Source organism: Eulemur rufifrons, chromosome 2 (assembly GCF_041146395.1).
Source record: "Eulemur rufifrons isolate Redbay chromosome 2, OSU_ERuf_1, whole genome shotgun sequence".
NCBI lineage: Eukaryota > Metazoa > Chordata > Mammalia > Primates > Lemuridae > Eulemur > Eulemur rufifrons.
In genome coordinates this window covers 48,569,890-48,587,068 of record NC_090984.1, presented here as the reverse complement: position 1 = coordinate 48,587,068, position 17,179 = coordinate 48,569,890, and the positions used below count along the sequence as shown (strand labels likewise).

The window sequence follows — 17,179 nt, the reverse complement described above, 5'->3', positions numbered from 1 at the left end:
TATTCTAATAATTGCAATATCAGAATCATCAAAACCAGATTCACTATATTATGGAAATTAATAAATATTATATTTCATTGAATCTAAGATGTATCATTATCTTACAATTCTCTAAAGAATGCTATTGATTGTAAGAAGCCATTGTGAGTCACATCCCAATTTCAGACATTCAAATATTTTAAAAATTAATAAAATAGGGTATTTCTAATAGAGCTCCACTATGTGTCAATTTCCTTTGCTTTTATAAAATACATAAACTATACTGAAATATTACCTCTCAAATACCATTAATCCCTGCAGTACAAAAGCATAACAAATAAAAGATGGACAGATCCCAGAGCACATACTTTACAATAAAGTTCCTCCTAACAAAAAGAAGCAGCTCCCTTACACCTGTAAAGTTTAAAGACAGAGATGAATATTATCATTATTACAGTGTTATTACCTCATCATTCTTAATAGATTCCAATCCTGAAGTAGTTGCTACCATTAAACAAGATTTTTCTCTTAATCGCTTCACTGTGTCAAACATCTGTGAAAAACAGATGAAATGTTAAAAGATTTGGTTAGACTGAACAGAAATAGAAAAATTCCCCAATCTGATTTTGTCACAATGTCTCCAAATGTCTTTGCCTTAAACTATTTCAATAAATGGGGGGGGGAGGGGAGAGTGACTCTGACTGTGACAAACACCTGTCCTGGTGGATAAACAATCCAGCTGAGGCGGCGGCCCCTGGCAGCAAATCCCCTGATTCAATATGCAGCTATGAGCATGCCTCTGTTTACCTGAGAGATTTGCCAGGCAAAAATTTCTTTTTAAAAATTTAAAATGACATTTTTAGTGCAAAGTCACATAAAGACAAAGATACAAAATGGAAAGTAAAACCTTCCTCTCCCTGATTTCAGCCCCTTTCTCCAAAAGCAACAACCAAAATAAAGTTTATCAATATATTTTTCCATGAAAAATTTATCAGAATATGCAATATATTTATATCTATTTTCATAAGAGATCTTACTATACATATTGTTTCAAACCTCCTTTTTTCACTTAATCATTTATCTTTGCAGACATTTCCGTAACAGTTTATACAGATCCATCGCCTTTTTACTAACAAATGTCAAGGTTTCAGTAATGGGATGGGGCATTCATTAAGCTTATTTATATTCTGAAGGAGCCTTGTTCTCATAAGGAATAACCTCCCACAAGGAACACAGACAACATAGCTTTAAATTAAGCATCTGGGTAAATGATCTAATGTCTTTAAAAGTAGATACTTGTGCTTTTCATATATTTTCGTAGTAAGTTTTGGTATTCTAATAGGAAATGAATTTTCAGAAACAGATCTCCAATTTATAACACTATGTCTACAGGATATAAATGCTGGATTAAATGACAGTTCAATTTACTTTCTTAAGGTAGAATAGTATCTACTTTTTGTTCTGATTTTATATTTTAAAATCATTATATTGATAAATTAAACACAAATACTAAATATTCTTCAAATCTACATCAAGAGAAATATTAGTAACATCATTATCTTACAGTTACATATCCTATTATATCAAGCTTGCTTAAGGAATGTTTCTAATTAAGTATAACAGTAAAAAGGACTGACCTCTTGAAATACAAAGCAGTACAAAAATTTCTAATTGATATCAAAACAACATCTAGCTGAAAACATGAGAATATTTTAATGAATACAATGAACTCTATAACCCTGGCTTCATGTTTCCATGTGAAGGGTTTTCCATTAAAGTAACATTCCTAGCCTCTCCCTCTCCCTGTCATTCACTCAGTCTTCCCCAAAGGCATTACGATCTACTCAATAGTTCAAACACAAAATCCAGGAATTTCTTTGATTCCATGATTCCCCTCATCCTGTCTACCAAATCTATCAGCAAGTACTATAGATTCTACCTTCAACATATACCTTAATCAGTCCAGTTTCTCTCCATCTGCATCTAGCCTAGGTCATGCTTATTTCTCACCAAGATTATTGCAATAGTCTCCCTGCTTCTATGCCTGTCCCCTGCAACCCATTTACTCCACAGCAGCCAAAGTGATCTTATACAAATACAGATCAGATTATGTCACTAAAAATTCAGCTGGGTATGGTGGCTCATGCCTGTAATCCTAGCACTCTGGGAAGCCAAGGTCGGAGGAATGCTTGAGGTCAGGAGTGCAAGACCAGCCTGAGTAAGAGAGAGACCCCGTCTCTACAAAAAAATAGAAAAATTAGCCAGGCATGGTGGCGTGAGGCAGGAGGATCACTTGAGCCCAGGAGTTTGAGGTTGCAGTGAGCTATGACAACACCACTGCACTCTAGCCCAGGCAACAGAGCGAGACTGTGTCTCAAAAAAAAAAAAAAAAATATCAATCAATCAATCAATCAAGTGCTTCAATGGTTTCTTGTCCTCAAAAACAAAAGCTACCACTTTCTTTACTCTGACCTATAAGTCCTACATGATCTGGCCCTTGGCTGCCCCTCTGACCTCATTGCCTACCTTTCTCTCCCTCCCCCATCATGTTCCAGTCATACTAGCCTTCTTTCAGGCCACCTGAGAGCTTTTGCACTGTTGTTCCCTCTTCCTGGAGTACTCTTCTGGATTCTTGTAAGACTGACTCTATGTCCTTCAGGTCTTAGCTCCAATGTCACCTTCTGAAAGTGGCCTTCTCTAATTACCCAAAGAAACTCCCTACTCATCTACTGAATTACCCTCATACTTTCTTGTTTATTTGTTTATTGCCTGCACCTCAACAAGAGTGTATGCTTCATGATAGCAAGCACCTTGTCTGTCTTGGTCAGAGTTTAGAGGTGAGCATGGCATACAGTAGGTATTAAGTACATGTTGACTAAATAATGATGCAAATAAATCAATCTTGCTTTATTTTTTAAAAAACTCCACTCAAACAGGGAAAATAGAATTACCACTTAATAATATGAAAAAATATGAGTGATCACGAAAATCAGTAGCAAATGACTTTACAATTGAAAAAATAGTGATTTAATTTCAGAGGCAAGCAGAGGATTCTTATATGATACGATCAGTTTACTTTTCTAGTTTACCTGAAGTATCCATGTTATCATGTCCTTCTGGCCTTCTAACTGGGGAATTCCCTTGAGTTTTTCCAAAAGCATTTGTATATTCTGAGCATTCATAGCTGTACTTCCCAATCCTTTTTTAAAACACAAAATTACACAACATAAATAAATATATACAGTCATCCCTTGGTATCCATGGGGAATTGGCACCAGGATCCCTGTGGATACCAAAATCTGTTAATACTCAAGTCCTTATATAAAATGGTGTAGTATTTGTGTGTAATCTATGCACATCCTCCTATATATTTTAAATCATCTCTAGATTACTTATAATACCTAATACAATGCAAATGCTATGTAAATAGCTGTTATATGGTATTGTATAGAGAATAATGACAAGGAAAAAGTCTGACATGTTCACTACAGATGCAACCATCCCACCCTGACCCCAAATAACTTGGATCTGTGGTTGGTTGAATCCCTGGATGTAGAATCCACAGATATGATGGGCCAAATGTATCTTCACAATTATGTACAAATTACAATTTTTAGTTAATGTTATTCATATTGGTAACCAAGGTTTGCTGATCAATCCCTTAACTACATTAATTTCTCAGTGAAAGATCTGGAACTACATGAAGTACTGGGTTACAATTATATGAAGTACTAAGTTAAAAAATGATATATAAGAAAACTTGAATTACTTGAAGTCTCTCTTTTATATCTTCCAGTGGCATTGCTAAACAAAACCTACCCTTAATGACCTGTCTAACCTCTCATCCACTTGGTTCAATGTCTAAGCAAAAATGCTTAATAAAAAACAAAACTGCCAAAAATATCCAAGTGGATATTATGGAGGTTATATCCATAAACTGATTAGGTTCATGATGTCTTCAGGGATCTTAAAAATACAGTATATAAATAGAAAATGAGATGCTTTTTTCCTGCCTATTGGTTTGAAAATGTGGAATGTGCTTTGAAAAAACTAGTTTAATCAGGTAGCATTCAATAGAAATCTAATTTAAATCTATTCTTTTCTTTCAAGTTGAAAACAATGCAAAATGAACATGCTATCATTCATTCGAACTTCTACAATCATTTTAAATGCAGAAACATTAATATCTTCCACAGATGGGTCATGTGAATGTTACAACTGATGCAGCAGCAAATATTCAGTAATACTGAGATGAGAAATGAAAGAAACTTCCATTGTATACAACCAAAAAAAAAAAGTGGGCAGTAGGGAGTCATGTAGTAAAAGGACTGCAGTAGGAGATTAAAAAATATATTAGTATGCTAAAAAATACTAGTAAAAAACTAAAGATGCTAGGAAGACTTAAGTAATTTCAGGATTTCTTATGTTTTAAGAACTGACAGATTAAAACTCTAGAAAAATCTAAACCTTCAGGACTGACAAATTAAAACTCTGTAAGATCTAAACTGTCAACTCCAAATTGGTAATTAGCTAGAACTATTTCGAAAAGTGATACTCAAACATACTTGAAGCCTTATGATAAAAGTCAAATGTCACTTCCTCTTCAGGAGCTTTTTGAAGCTGTTGCTTCTCTTCTAGTAAACCCAATGCCAGAATATGAAATGCCTGAAGGAGGAACATAAGAGAAGATCTTTAAAACTGAGCTTATTTATGTAAATACATTTTAAGCAGAGGTATAAAAATAAGCAACTTGATAGATGAAAAATGCACAATGTTTACAAACAAGCAGTTCATGGAAAAAGAAATGATGAATGTACATACAAAAAATGTTCATCACTTAAAATTTTAAAAATTTGAGTTGGAACAAAATTATCCTGTATTTCATCTATGAGAGTGGCAAAAGTTTGAGTTTAGTAAAATACAGAGCTGGCAAAGGTGTTAGGAAGCAGGCAATTTTGACCACACTGGTAAAAGGAAGGTAAACTGGTATAACATTTTTAGAGGTCAATTTGAAAATATCGATCAAAAATGTAAAGGTACAAAGCCAATACTAGGAATTAGTATGACAGATACACTCCTTTAAGTATGCAAAAATATTTGCACAAGGATGTTCATTTTAGTGTTCTTTGTTACAGCAAAGACCTAAAAACAATCTGAATGTCTATTAATAGGAAACTAGTTAAATACATTATAGTATATCCATACAATGCAATATGCAGCTATCAAGAATGAGGTAAACTTATATATGCTAATGTGGAATGATTATATAAAATTTTATACAAAATTTTACTAGTGCTTATCTCCTATGTAGGGCACTAGAGGCAGGAAGAGAAGTTTTAACTTGATTTCAAATATACCTCTATGGTTTGAAACTTAATACTGCACGTATTTATCACCATTATAACAAAAATTGAGATACACATACAGCATGATAGCATGTAGAGCCTATAGACCAACAAGACCCACGGAAAAAAGAAAATTTAGTTAGGTAGGTACTAAATAAATATCCAATTACAGCTACTACAAAGTGGCATGATTAAGTAATTTATCTATAACAGTATCAAGAAAAAATGGCTACTTTCACTTGAGGTAATTATTGTAACAACTCAATGAATAATTACACTTATATCCATTTCATTAATGAGAAAATTATTTTTTGCTCCTAAGTAGGAAGTAGTGGAACCCAGAACTCAAGCCCAGACCTGTCTTCAAATCTTTATTATACTGTCTCCTTATAATACAAGTAAAATTAAAAATATAAAAAAATCACAATGCAATGATCACATACCAATTTATTATTAGCATGAGTAGGCCTTTTTTAGTTTTTGTGGATTTTATTAAACAGATAATAGTTTAATAAATGGTTCCCAAGAGTAAGATGCTATATAAGAAGGTATCACTAAGGAAATTTGTGTCATGTGTAACCTATTTTTAGTGACCTCTAGGTCTAAGGTGCTGTAGATGTGGTTCGGATGGAAGTTAGACCAGAGATCTTCAGATCCCCAAGAACTCTAGGACTCGACATAGAGAATATATTTGAAGTAAACACACCATTTGGAGCATCCCTTCAGTCCACAAGTTAGAATCTGCATCTATTGCCCGCTCGAATATGGTCCTGAGAATGTACATCATGATATCACAGTTGAGAAGGTTAACCACTTTGCTGAAAGCAGGGCAGAATTCGGGAGGAGGTGGTGGTGGCAATGCTATAAGGGGTGGGAGATGGATGGGAAAAGAGACAAACAGGTACATTCTTATTTGGGTTATCCTACATACTACATTGCAAATGTCAAAAAATAATAGATTACATGCAAAACAACACACATGATATTTTGTTACCCTTGAAGTACTGAAAATTTCAATATCAAATGTAATATAAGTTACTATGTCAGTCGCCCAAAATAAACGCCATATGCTATCAATTTAAAATTCTATGACTGCTAATATTGACCACATATTAATAAGTGAACAAAAAGCAAAAGGCTCTTTCCACTTCTTTTACTTGCCTACTCTCAAAAACTAACAAAAACAAAACACTATATGCTTTGCTAATACAAAAATCACAGAAAATAGTCAAAATGAATCAGTTCAGAATCTCACTTTTTACCTTCATCTTTGTTTTCTTGTTTTCTCCTTTTCTTCTGCATATGTTCAGCCTATAAAAAAAATCTACCATTAAATATACTGCTTTGCAAGCATGAAACAAATGGAATATTTTAAAGCAGGCAGGAAAGACCTAACCATCTATTAAAATACTTTATATACTGAAGCACGTATTCAGAATGCTTCCTTGTCCTAGAAACAAAATGGCCATCCTAAGGAAAGCCACTGCAAAATAGATGAGGAATATCCCTCATCAAAATCTTAGTCCCCGCCAAGCACAGTGGCTCACACCTGTAATCCTAGCACTCTGGGAGGCTGAGGCAGGAGGATTGCTTGAGCTCAGGAGTTCGAGACCAGCCTGAGCAATAGTAAGACCCTGTCTCTACTAAAAATACACAAATTAGCTGGGCATCGTGGTGTGTGCCTATAGTCCCAGCTACTTGGGAGGCTGAGGCAAGAGGACTGCTTAAGGCCAGGAGTTTGAGGTTGCAGTGAGCTATGAGGACACCACTGCACTGCACTGTGACAGAGCAAGACCCTGTCTCAAAACAACAACAACAACAACAACAACAACAACAAAAAAACTGAACTTAGTCCTGATTCTTTTAAGTCAAAATATTTACCCAGTGCCTATTATGTGCAATGGGCTGTACATTATTCACTTTATAAGGACAAAGCCAGACATCACCCCTAAGTGATCATACTTAATACCAACCTTCATGGGACAAACAGACACTACGTGATGCAATATATCACCTATATAGTACTCTTGCCAAAAAATGTTTAATTTGAATCTAATCGTGCAAATAACAGAAAGTAGAATATTCTGAACAACTAGCCTGTACTCTACAGAAATGTCAATATTAAAAGACAAAAAAGGCAAAAGAACTATCCTAAATTAAAAGGAGACTGTAGAAACTTGACAACCAAATGAAGTACATGATCATGAAGTACGTGATACTTGATTGAATCCTCCTCCCTCTGAGACAGTTATAAAGAACATTTTTGGTATAATCAGGAAAATCTGAATATTGCCTATATAGTAGATGACATTACTGAATCAACTTTATTTCTTGGGTGAGACACTGCCCACTATTAATCAGAACCAGCAGAAAACTACAGAAAAAGCAGGACATTTTCTGTGGAGTTAAAAAGCATAAAGCATTTTAGGTTTATTTACTGAAAAAGATACTTCTTCCTACCTTGCTATGCTGTGTTTTGGAGTAATGATAAAAGTACATATTGAAGTCTTTCAATGATTCATCTTTCAGTTCATAAACTCCATGGCCTGATACACCTGGTTTTCTAAATAGATGGAAAATACAGAGATGAACCGCCATGTTCTTGAAGGACAGAATACAGAAAATATAAAAACCTAAAAATTAATCTAGAAGTCATAATATACAGAAAAATACATAATTATATCTCATTTAGCTTTCTTAAGCTGAATAATAAATTTCATTCCAATAGTAAAACTAAAGCCTACACTGTGAACATAAAGTCCTGGTAACAGTTAAGTTGTGTTTTATAATTATGAAATTCAAACACATCTGGGGAAATTTGTTCTATCTAGATGCCCTACTTAAATCTCTAAGGCTTCTTTTACAGTTTGTGAAGCCTAAAGGTTGTCTGCTCAACTAAAGCACATTCCATTGTCTAAGGTCAAATCTAAAATGATAGGGAGACATCATATCGTTAGCAAGTTGCAAATGAAAATATATCGAATCCTCCACACAGTACTATAAGGACAATCATTAAGGACAAAAGGACTACACCATCTTTGTTCTGAATGTTAAATAGCTTTTGGTTTCTATCCAATTCTTAAATCAAATATTTCACTGAAGCTGGGCGCAGTGGCTCATGCCTGTAATCCTAGCACTCTGGGAGGCCGAGGTGGGCGGATCGTTTGAGCTTAGGAGTTGGAGACCAGCCTGAGCAAGAGCGAGACCCCACCTCTACTAAAAATAGAAAGAAATTATATGGACAGCTAAAAAATATATATAGAAAAAAATAGCCGGGCATGGTGGTGCATGCCTGTAGTCCCAGCTACTTGGGAGGCTGAGACAGGAGGATCCCTTGAGCTCAGGAGTTTGAGGTTGCTGTGAGCTAGGCTGACGCCACGGCACTCACTCTAGCCTGGTCAACAGAGTGAGACTCTGTCTCAAAAAAAAAAAAAAAAAAATTTCACTGAACATTATTAGAGCACAAGAAAAGCTATATCCTACCTTAAAAGTTATTTGAAACTAGTAATTTATCTATAAAGACAATAACAAGTAGAAATTCACTACAGTATCAATTTTTCAAATTTTAAGAATACAATTAAAATCTTATTTCCATTTTATATACCTCAAAGAATGAAAGAATTGTAAAATACTGTTTTAACTCTACTAGAAAAATATAAAATTAGCATATAAAATAAAAATTTATAGTATAATATATGAAGTTATGGCTTCAAATTAATGGGAAGGAGATTATCAGAAAGGTTTACTTACTACCTAAATCATCTAATGTCACAAATAGATATTTCTCATTCACCTGCCAAAAACAATCATTTCTTCAACAAACATGTACTAAGTGTCTACTGTGTGCCCCTCATTCTCACCCCTTCTAATCTGTACTCCATTCTTACTCTTGGGAGTTCAGGCAAGGATTATACAAAGCATCCAAAGTAAAAGAACAGAGATCAATCTACCTCTTACAATAAGCATAAATATTAAGCACTTACTTAAATGTGGCCACTTTGTTTATGACAGTCTCTAAACCAGTTTCATGATTTTCCTGTTGAAACAATATTTTTGTCATTTTTACCTCCATGTAACAACTTGCTCTTCTCTTACTGCCAAGTGAAATACATTTTCAACTGCATCTCTGAAGTACTTTGTAAACAATTTTAAAAAGACCAATTTCCACTATAAAAAAATTAGGTCTAAAGTCAGTTATGTTTTGGGAGACCAATTTCTTATAAGACCCATGTGTAAACTGTATAAGAAAAAAATGTTATCTAAGTTTGCCTTCGTGTGTGTATACACACACACACACACACACACACACACGGCATTACCCGTAGTTCAAAGAAAAGAAGCTTTTCTTTATGTAGTATGTTCATCACCCACATCATTTAAGCATATACCCATGCTGTACTAATCCCTAAAACCAAGGTAACAAAATAAATGGGATCCAACTAGTAATCTACAACAATCTACAGTAATCTACAAAAAACACATATCTAGATGTCCTAATGTATTCTACCTTTTGCAATTGTAATAGCTTTTTTCCTGCTTGGCCTGAACTTTTCCTTAACATTGGAACACTATTTTTTTATGAAGTCATTTAAAAATCAGGATAAGAACCTAGTTAAGCTACTACAGTAAGCTCACAGACTCCTATAGCCTTGTAAAAATTAAGAAATTTAACTTCCTGTTTTTAAAAATGTACTCATGGTAAGCAGCAAAAAGTGACAGAATGCCCTAAAGTGTTTTTATTTTGCAAAGTATAGTGTGCATAAAGTATAGTGTGCATATTACTAGTGGCATGTGAAATTATTTTAGGTGTCACAAGGTTATATATATCAAAAATAGTTATTGACTTGTTTTAATATGCATCAGGGAAAAAATGATCTAGAATGTCAAGCCTACTATTTCACAGATATTACTACTTAGAAAGATGCTAAGGAAAATGTGAGTTGATATTAAAATGTAATAATAAAATTGGTAGATAGATATGTAAAAATTATGAAGGTAATAAGCCAAATGACTGCACTTTGAGAATCAGTCAACAATGAAACTAGAAGAAGATACAAATAATTTGAGGGTGGAGGGAATTACCAATAGTCAAAGTTTATACCTAGTGTATCTCTCTGGAAAGCCTTGATAGCACAGATAAGTATAATTCTTTTTTAAGAATCATTTTTCTAATTCATATCTCAGAGGAAAAAATATGAGATTGATAATCTTTAGGACTATTATTTCAGTATCTGTATATAAGAAAACAAAAATACTACCTGGTGACAGCCATGAGAATGCACCTTTCAGATCTTTAATCACAGGAAGCGTACATGACCACATGCTTCAATTGCTGAGCTCTGGTTACACCAAGGCCAAGCTTTTCACCTGCTGTTCCCAGACAATGAGCAAAGCAAAGATACTAATGCAGGCTCATTCTGGGAGACATGTGAAGGTGCCAAAGCCTAGCAGTCTGGAATGCTTGTATTTAACCATCCTTCCCTCTTATTTCACTGGGAATCAGACTTGCACCATAAACTGATGGGTCCCCTAGCCTTTCCCAGCTCCCTCACCATTTTCTTTAATAAAATCTTAATGTTTTGTCATGAGATTTGCTTTTCAAAAGACCCAGATTAACACACCACTCAGTGTCAGCATTTCAGGCAGACACTTCTTTTCCTCTGGAGAAATCTTATTTTAAAGTAAACAAAAAGTCAAGGAGTTCCTACCAGAATTAAAATTTACAGCACTAAAGGATGAATGGTAATTGCTTTATACCTGTAAGGTCATAATATAGAGGTTTTTGCTCAACAAATTTTCCTAAAATTTTGAAGTAGCTTCCAATTAAAGAAAAAGAAAAAACTATTCCACCTTGAGGTGAATAGAGAAAAAAGAAAAAAATGGACTTACATTCTCAGGTAAATTTTTGGCAATGGCACTGTGTGGCATGGGTTCAATGCAAAGCAAGTGAATAATTTCTCTCATTGTGACCTCTTCTTTGGTCACATTTCCCACTCCAGGTACATAACGCTCTCCTAATACAAATAATGAAAAGAAAAAGTAGAATAATTAATTGCTTTCTGTTTAAATCTCTCCCCAACCAGGAGCACTTACATACCAAAAATTGCATTAAAGTAAGTCTATAAGAGAAAGACCAAAAATTATTTGAACATGTTCCCAAATCTGAATAAGAGTTTATTTGTTGAAAGACAGAGGGAGAAAACTGAAGTCACCTGAAAGAGAATCCAGGCTTTGTTTTAACTTACACACATACAAACACACACACATACATATACGTATACAGACACATACACATTATAAACAAGGCCCCTCAATTAAATTAGCATGTGTTTCTAATCCACAAAACATGGCAGATGGCATCTGAATGAGCAGTGGCCATCACTGAATAGCTTCAATTTTGTCTCTACTTATTATTTAAAAAACAACAAAGTGAAAACTGAAAAACAAAATACTTAATGTTTTTATGGGTTAAATGACAGAACAATAATATGATTGGGGAGTGGTAAGTCCTGTGAAATGCCCACAAGGTCAGGTTTCCATTTTTCATTACAAAAAACTATCAAACGGAGAGAGAAAATAGCTAAATTAAGTATGGGAACTTCATTGGTATTAACAGCATCTAATTTCCCTAGCCTCAAAAAGGCTTATGTCTGGCCTATGTCACCACTGATTTTCAGCATTACGGTATCTACACAAAGTCCTATGATATCTACAAGAGAGTCACAAAGAAAGAAACCTCTTGCCTGAGAGATTTGTTGAATTCTACAAATTTGCCAAAGAATGACTTTTTGTTAAGTGAATTCTTTTCTTTTTTTTTTTTTTTTTTTTTTTTTTTGTTGAGACAGAGTCTCACTTTGTTGCCCAGGCTAGAGTGAGTGCCATGGCGTCAGCCTAGCTCACAGCAACCTCAAACTCCTGGGCTCAAGCGATCCTACTGCCTCAGCCTCCCGAGTAGCTGGGACTACAGGCATGAGCCACCATGCCCGGCTAATTTTTTCTATATAGATTTTTAGTTGTCCATATAATGTCTTTCTATTTTTAGTAGAGACGGGGTCTCGCTCAGGCTGGTCTCGAACTCCTGACCTTGAGCGATCCACCCGCCTCGGCCTCCCAGAGTGCTAGGATTACAGGCGTGAGCCACCGCGCCCAGCCAAGTGAATTCTTTTCTAACAGACTTGTTCCTCTTTGCATTTATAAAGAATTTTGTTATTTTCATATTTTTTCACCAAAAACAGTATCCCCTAGAATTTTAGTGCTAGAATAAACCTTAGAGATCATGTAGATTACCTCCACATTGTACAAATCAGGACTCTGAGGCCCAAAGAATATAAATGGCATACTCTTGATAGTTGATAGCAAGGTCAAGACTAGACCTTCTATTTCCTAATCCAGATATTTTTCTACTTCTTAATGTTTTTTTCCATTATAAAATCAGAGATTATAGTTTTTTAAAAGGCAAAAGATTTATACGATCTGAAGAGAAACCAGAGCAGAGATTATAGTTTTTTAAAATAAAAAATTTTGACTCCTAAAACTAATGAATTTACACTCAGGAATATAGCAAGTATTAACTAAAAATCAAATTACAAGGAAGGAAAAACCCCATAAATTCGGGTAAACACAAAAACACTAAAATAAGAGTAGCTACAGTAAAATAGTCAAAATAAAAAGGCAAAAATATACCACAATATTAGAAATTCTTCATATAATATTCTAAGGACAAATATAAAAATTTCCCTCAAGTTTTTATAATTTAATAAAGTCCATAATCAACTTCAAAATATTTTACACATTTTCGATTTGCCCATTTTTTCCCATCAGTCTCTTACTAGTATATTCTGGACAGGAAGAGTTAGCAGCCTGGAAAATTTAAGTCTTACTTAGCAATAAAGGCTTACTACACTTTCTGCTGAGACAAGCAGCTAGTTCAGCAACTCGCTCTTTCACAAACAAGTAAAATGAACCCATGTTTACAGACTTAGCTAATGGCTAGAATCCTCACCAGGAATTACTAAAACAAAACAGTGTCTACAATAAATACCAAAAGCCAGAATGAGAAGTCAAGAACAAGATGATGGCAATGGATGAGCCTAGCTGGTAAAATTAAAAGATTATGATATATTATATAGCAATATATTCAATCAACTTATATACTGTATATTATTTTATACAATAAATATTGTACTTAATAGGGTAGAATCTAGTGTTTCTGTAAGGAATAGTTATCTTAATTTCAGTTGAATTATAAAACACATTTCTATGGGTCAATGTCATAATATCTTGATAAGTATTATTTCTGTCAAAGAACCCTTTCCCCTTCCCTAAGTAACCTTAACAAAGCTAAATAAGCATGGTCAATATTTGCACAAAGTAATTCAAGAGAATGACACAATGAAAATATATTTTACTTATACCTATCTTATGTTTAAAATTTCATATATATATAATTTTTAGCACTAAATAAGTAAGATTTTTTCATCTACATTACTGTCTGGGTTAATTATATCCTAGACCTCCAAACAAGTCCAGGCATTTACAAATCGGGCATCAAAAAATAAAAATGTAAAATCTATGCTTTTTCAAAGGTGGGTTCCTAAATGCTGTATTTGAAAGGGATGAAATGGCCAATTATATTCTAAATGTTATCTCTAAAAAGTAACCCATGTTCTATTTCAAAACATTCTGTTTTAATCTTACCCACAATATAGATGAGGACCTGAAGCATTTCTTCTATCAATGTATTACATTGTTTAATCAAATCCTACAGAATTGAAAAAGAATAAATTAGTTATATAAGAACCAAAAGACTCTATAAAACATGCATTTCTGGATCAGACTCATGGGCCATCCAGTCCAGTATTTTCTTTCAGAACACAGCACAGATAGTTATGAAGAACAGTTCTCTTGTTTGATAACAAATTCAACAAGTTTCACAATATCTGGCACATGATAAGAACTCAATTATTAAATATTGTCATTGTTTTCATTACCATTATCCCTCATATAGTCTTAAATCAACAAACTAATTCTAAGCTTTAACTTTTCCTCCATTATTGGCTTCCACCTTACATGGGTTAGTGACAAAGTAGATACCCAACAGTTACAGTGAGAGTACCCTTCCCTAACACAGCCCTTATTTAAGAATTATATCAAATCAAATATACATTTTCACTAAGTATAAAATACAACTAAAAATTTGCTTTGTATTTTAAATCCTACTTACGGGCCCTTTGCAAGTGACTTCTAATTTGAAAGAATAAAATAATCTGATTTCATGAATTCAAAGTAGTCAAAGGCTACTTTATAAGCTAGTACTTCAAATATTAAAACAATAAAAATGTGACAAAACACCAAGAGACAAGTTAGGAATTGTAAAAAATGTAACAAATAAAAATAAAGAATTAATATCGGCCGGGCGCGGTGGCTCACGCCTGTAATCCTAGCACTCTGGGAGGCCGAGGCGGGTGGATTGCTCAAGGTCAGGAGTTCGAGACCAGCCTGAGCGAGACCCCGTCTCTACTAAAAATAGAAAGACATTATATGGACAACTAAAAATCTATATAGAAAAAATTAGCCGGGCATAGTGGCGCATGCCTGTAGTCCCAGCTACTCGGGAGGCTGAGGCAGTAGGATCGCTTAAGCCGAGGAGTCTGAGGTTGCTGTGAGCTAAGCTGACGCCACGGCACTCACTCTAGCCTGGGCAACAAAGTGAGACTCTGTCTCAACAAAAAAAAAAAAAAAAAAAAAAGAATTAATATCCTTTTTAAACAAAGAGCTTTTATAAAAACAGAAGAAGGGTAAAGGGCAAGAACAGATAACTCACTGTCAAAAAGAAAAAAAAGGTCAATATAAATGAAAACATGGTTAACTTCATTGATTAAAAAAATGCAAGCTAAAATATCATCTTTTCACCTATGAGACAACAAAGATTAAAAATACCAGTGCCATTACAGATGTATGTATTGCATGACACAGCTTAAATAGATACAACTTTTCTGAGAGCAGTATGACAGTATGTATTAAGAGCCTTAAGAAAGAGCAGTCTGTTTTATCCAACAAATTCACTTCTAATAATTTATCTTAACAAAATAATTAAACAAATGTTTAAACATTGAGGTATAGATGTTTTTAATACCAAAAAACTAGAAAAACCTCTTTGGTAATAGGCAACTAAAGTATAATACATTCATAGAGTGGAATACTATACAGTTATTAAAAATGATAATGTAGGCCGGGCGCAGTGGCTCACACCTGCAATCCTAGCAGTCTGGGAGGCCAAGGCGGGAGGACACTTGAACTTAGGAGTTTGAGACCAGCCTGAGCAAAAGCAAGACCCCATCTCTACTAAAAATAGAAAAAATTAGCCCAGCAATGGTAGTGCACTTATAGTCCCAGCTACTTGGGAGGCTGAGGCAGGAGGAATGCTTGAGCCTAGGAGTTTAAGGTTGCTATGAGCTAGGCTGGCACCACAGCACTCTAGCCTGGGTGACGGAGCGAGACCCTGTCTCAAAAAAAAAAGACAATGTAAAAAACGTATTTGATAAGAAAAAAAACCTATCACAATATTTTGTTAAACACAGGAAGATTATAAAACAGCACACACAGAATGATACAATTTTTTATTTAAATAAATAAAAATTAAAAAAACATAAAAACAAACAAGACACTAAAACTTTAAAAGTGATCATTTTAGCCAGGCACAGTGGCTCATGCCTATAATCCTAGCACTTTGGGAGGCTAAGGCAGGAGTATTGCTTGAGGCCAGGAGTTCGAGTCTACCCTGGGCAACAAAGTGATCTCATTCCAACAAAAAATAAAAAATAAATTGGCCAGGCATGGTAGCATGCACCTGTAGTCCCAGCTACTAGGGAGGATGAGAGAGGAGGATCGCTTGAGCCTAGGAGTTTGAATCTGCATAAGCTATGATCGCACCACTGCACTTCAGCCTGAGCAACAGAGAGAGACCTTGTCTCCCCAAAAAAAAAAGTGATCATTTCCAGGAGGTAGTGTTTCATTTATTTTTCTCTTTTTTAATCTATATATTCTAATTTTTCTAGAGTAAAAAGATTATATGTGTGTGTATATATTAATATATGCAAGCTACATGTGATTTACAGATATATAATTAAGAAACAAACTTTTAAAATATGACTAAAATAGTAACAATAGTATTTTCTTTGGAATTAATTCACATATCAGTTTCTGTTGCTTACCTGGTCTTTTGTAGATATGGTCTTGCTAAAAGCATCAGCAAGTTCATACCTCTGAAGTACCAGTAACAGGAACTTGTTGGGATCCATTAGAGATGCGCCAATCTGTGAAAGAAATCCAACATCTTACTTCTTGTGTATTAAATGGAGAAGCATTTTGTCTCTTGTAGGACTGTCATAAAATGATAAAGTAAGTTTGCAGAAGATAATTTAGTAGACTCTTCAATTTTTATGATGTCATGTTCACAGAACCGTGAGGAAAATTTAAATTGAAAATAATTACAGTATCTTCTGACAAGGAATATAACAGGATTAAATATCATAAACAACTTAAATAGGTACCTGAAGCATGATGATATCTTTATCATACATTTCTTCTCTGCACTTGACATCTTGGTAATAAAACACCTATAAAATAGAAGGTAGAACAGATACTAAAAGAAGTATTTTATTTCAAGCAAAATTTCCAACAAAACCTATTCTTAAAATTTTCTCTAAGCTAGAAATCCTTCTTTAGTGGCAAAAAAATATGTTGTAAATCTATGAATCATTTTAAGGGAATTGTGAGGATGAAGTGAAGAAATATGGCATGAAAACACTTTAGAGTTAAAAATGCTCTATATTAGTTATTATTCTCAATATGTG

General features: G+C 34.2%; 1 protein-coding gene across 1 annotated transcript in view; it reads right to left on the bottom strand.

The window, feature by feature from the left end:
- The window catches only part of UBR1 (ubiquitin protein ligase E3 component n-recognin 1), a 121,591-nt gene that overhangs the window by 48,501 nt on the left and 55,911 nt on the right, over window positions 1–17,179 (bottom strand). The window contains exons 18-28 of the mRNA XM_069484359.1: window positions 16,877–16,942; window positions 16,538–16,639; window positions 14,022–14,085; window positions 11,214–11,338; window positions 9,308–9,360; window positions 7,785–7,887; window positions 6,587–6,635; window positions 6,031–6,185; window positions 4,545–4,644; window positions 3,069–3,178; window positions 446–532 (exon numbers count right to left, since the gene is read on the bottom strand). Of these exons, the coding sequence (XP_069340460.1) occupies window positions 446–532; window positions 3,069–3,178; window positions 4,545–4,644; window positions 6,031–6,185; window positions 6,587–6,635; window positions 7,785–7,887; window positions 9,308–9,360; window positions 11,214–11,338; window positions 14,022–14,085; window positions 16,538–16,639; window positions 16,877–16,942 (1,014 nt within the window). The remainder of the gene's footprint in view (window positions 1–445; window positions 533–3,068; window positions 3,179–4,544; window positions 4,645–6,030; window positions 6,186–6,586; window positions 6,636–7,784; window positions 7,888–9,307; window positions 9,361–11,213; window positions 11,339–14,021; window positions 14,086–16,537; window positions 16,640–16,876; window positions 16,943–17,179) is intronic.